Source organism: Myotis myotis, unplaced genomic scaffold, assembly GCF_014108235.1.
Source record: "Myotis myotis isolate mMyoMyo1 unplaced genomic scaffold, mMyoMyo1.p scaffold_m19_p_16, whole genome shotgun sequence".
NCBI lineage: Eukaryota > Metazoa > Chordata > Mammalia > Chiroptera > Vespertilionidae > Myotis > Myotis myotis.
In genome coordinates this window covers 43,395,759-43,398,540 of record NW_023416320.1, presented here as the reverse complement: position 1 = coordinate 43,398,540, position 2,782 = coordinate 43,395,759, and the positions used below count along the sequence as shown (strand labels likewise).

The 2,782-nt window shown below is 37.9% G+C and overlaps 1 protein-coding gene across 1 annotated transcript; it reads left to right on the top strand.

The window, feature by feature from the left end:
- The first annotated feature begins 377 nt into the window (after positions 1–377).
- LOC118670973 (AN1-type zinc finger protein 5-like) lies at positions 378–1,269 on the top strand. Its single transcript, XM_036338636.1, has one exon. The coding sequence runs from the start codon at positions 420–422 to the stop codon at positions 1,026–1,028; it is 609 nt and encodes a 202-aa protein (XP_036194529.1). The 5' UTR covers positions 378–419; the 3' UTR covers positions 1,029–1,269.
- The last annotated feature ends 1,513 nt before the right edge of the window (positions 1,270–2,782 follow it).

Here is a 2,782-nt window from a genome sequence, read left to right as displayed (position 1 = left end):
TTTGTCCCAGTCTAGCTGCCCTCACGGTCCTAGGATGGCTGCCACAGTTCCAGGTGTCACATCAGGACAATACTCAGAGGAATAAGAATGTGTTCTCAAACCCCATATTCAAGAATTGAGTTACATACCCCTGTCTAAACCAATCACTGCCAAGGAGAATTGGACTATTATGGGTCACTCGGACCAATCAGGATTTAATCCAGAAGTAAATCCACACAGTGAGTGGTAGATTCCCAGACAAAATCAAGTCAGTTACTCCCAACATAGAAGTTTATTGGGTAACATTTGGAGAAACATAGAAAGGAGGAGGAGAGGCACAGAGCAACATCGATCTCACACCGACAGCATCCCGCGTGCAGTGCACCGAGATGCAACCGCAGAAAAATATAGCTCAGGAGACTAACCAGACCCCAGGGCCCATGCTGTGTAGTACAGGATGTGGCTTTTATGGGAATCCTAGGACAAATGGAATGTGTTCTGTTTGCTACAAAGAGCATCTTCAGAGGCAGCAGAATAGTGGCAGAATGAGCCCAATGGGGACAGCTAGTGGTTCCAACAGTCCTACCTCAGATTCTGCATCTGTGCAAAGAGCAGACACTAGTTTAAACAACTGTGAAGGTGCTGCTGGCAGCACATCTGAAAAATCAAGAAATGTGCCTGTGGCTGCCTTGCCTGTAACTCAGCAAATGACAGAAATGAGCATTTCAAGAGAGGACAAAATAACTACCCCAAAAACAGAGGTGTCAGAGCCAGTTGTTACTCAGCCCAGTTCATCAGTTTCTCAACCTAGTACTTCTCAAAGTGAAGAAAAAGCTCCTGAGTTACCCAAACCAAAGAAGAATAGATGTTTCATGTGCAGAAAGAAAGTTGGCCTTACAGGGTTTGACTGCCGATGTGGAAATTTGTTTTGTGGACTTCACCATTACTCTGACAAGCACAACTGTCCATATGATTACAAAGCAGAAGCTGCAGCAAAAATCAGAAAAGAGAATCCAGTTGTTGTGGCTGAAAAAATCCAGAGAATATAAATTACTACTTGTGAAGAGACTGAAACTTTGTTTTTATTTTAATATATCGTAGGAAAACATTAAAGAGCAGATGCATGGCTATTTTCCTTTGATGTTCTCCAGAGTTTTACTTTATACTACTTGTCTGTCTTATAATTGATATTTTAGGATGTTTGGGTGTTTGTTACAGGAAGAATTGGATAGATACAGCCCTACAAAATGTATATGCCCTCCCTTGAATAAAATTGGATGGAAATCTGCATATCAAATTGAATTTCACAGATAACAGGGACAAAATTTAGCTCCCACATGCCAAACAAAACATGAAATCTCTGCATGTTTGCAGCATATCTGCCTCTTGGGAATGTATCAAGGTATAATCTTTGGCTAGTGTTATGTGCCTGTATTTTTCTAAAAAAAAATGGTACACCAGAAAAGGACTGGCAGTCTACTTCTACCATAGTTAAACTTCACTGTTAATTTTCACAACATGTTCTTTGGAAGCAGGAAGAAGGTGATAAAAGAGGATCAGAACTTTCCATGAAACCAGTATTTGATGCCATATATAAGCATGGCTAATTGGCCTAAAAGCTGGCAAAGACATTCTGTGAAAGGTAAACATTGCAACTGGTTATGAGTAAAACCATCAAGCAACAGGGTCTGGAGCTATCTTTGAAGCTTATTGTTGACCTGCACCAGAAGATGTCTGCATTACTTACTCATTGCTAAAAATGTGTTGCACTAGGATTAATTTGTTTACAAGAAGAAATTAAAACTCTGCATTTGGTTTTCACATACAGCAGCTCTGTTGAGTAACATGCATCTGAATTTTAAGTTGCAAAGGTATCTGAACAGTTAATTTTTCATGTGCATCTTTTGTTGAATGTTTTGGTTGAAGAAAGAATGTTTAGAGCTTTTTTAAAAAGACTTCAGTTAATGTAACTGTACCCTTCTGCATGGAAAATCATAACCAACATGGCTGCAGTAGACTTCTTAGTGGTATCCAGCACCACTTGCAGAGGGCTGCTTTATCATATTAATTGTACTTGGGTATAGGACTAGTGTTCTTGGGTGTGTTGCATGGGCTGCATTATTTACAGCATTGTACAATAACAACTAGAAGAGGCAGTATACTTCATTGATGCTTGTCTGGTAATATCACTTCTGTGTTATAATGGAAGGTTTTCTGTGATATATGAAACTTGTGTTTTTTATATATAAATGCGTATAGTTAGATTAGTGTTGTGGTAATGCCTGTTTTCATCTGTAAATAGTTAAGTATGTACACCAGGCACTACTTCTGATTTATTGCAGTGTTCAGTCTTAGTTTTACTTTTGTTCTTAAAGCACTCAATTTTGCTTTCAAATCTTTGTACCTTAGTTCTGAGTTAGATTTGCAGATGTGTACAGATAGTTCATATTTATGTATTGCACATAATCATGCTACCCAGCATTGATGCTATATTGTATTATGTAAATAATAAAAGCCATGTACAGAGGGAAAAAAAAGAAAAAAAAAAGTTTATTGGGTAACATTTGAGTTTCATGTAAATGGGACATATATAAAAATTATTTGTTACTTATCTAAAAATTCAAATTTAACTGGGTACCTCTTATTTTTACTTGCTAAATCTGACAAACCTACTTTAGAGTTGCCAAGAAGATTGAAGAGGAGAAAAATGTACCGGAAGTAAAATTCCACCTTCCCTAAGAAGTGGCCCTGAGTCTTTATTTAAATTTGGTGAAAAGGACGACAGGACTTTTATAAAAACACA

What these genes read in the sequence shown, in the direction of transcription:
- LOC118670973 (XM_036338636.1), top strand. Translation starts at nt 420, where the DNA reads ATGCTGTGTAGTACAGGATGTGGCTTTTATGGGAATCCTAGGACAAAT.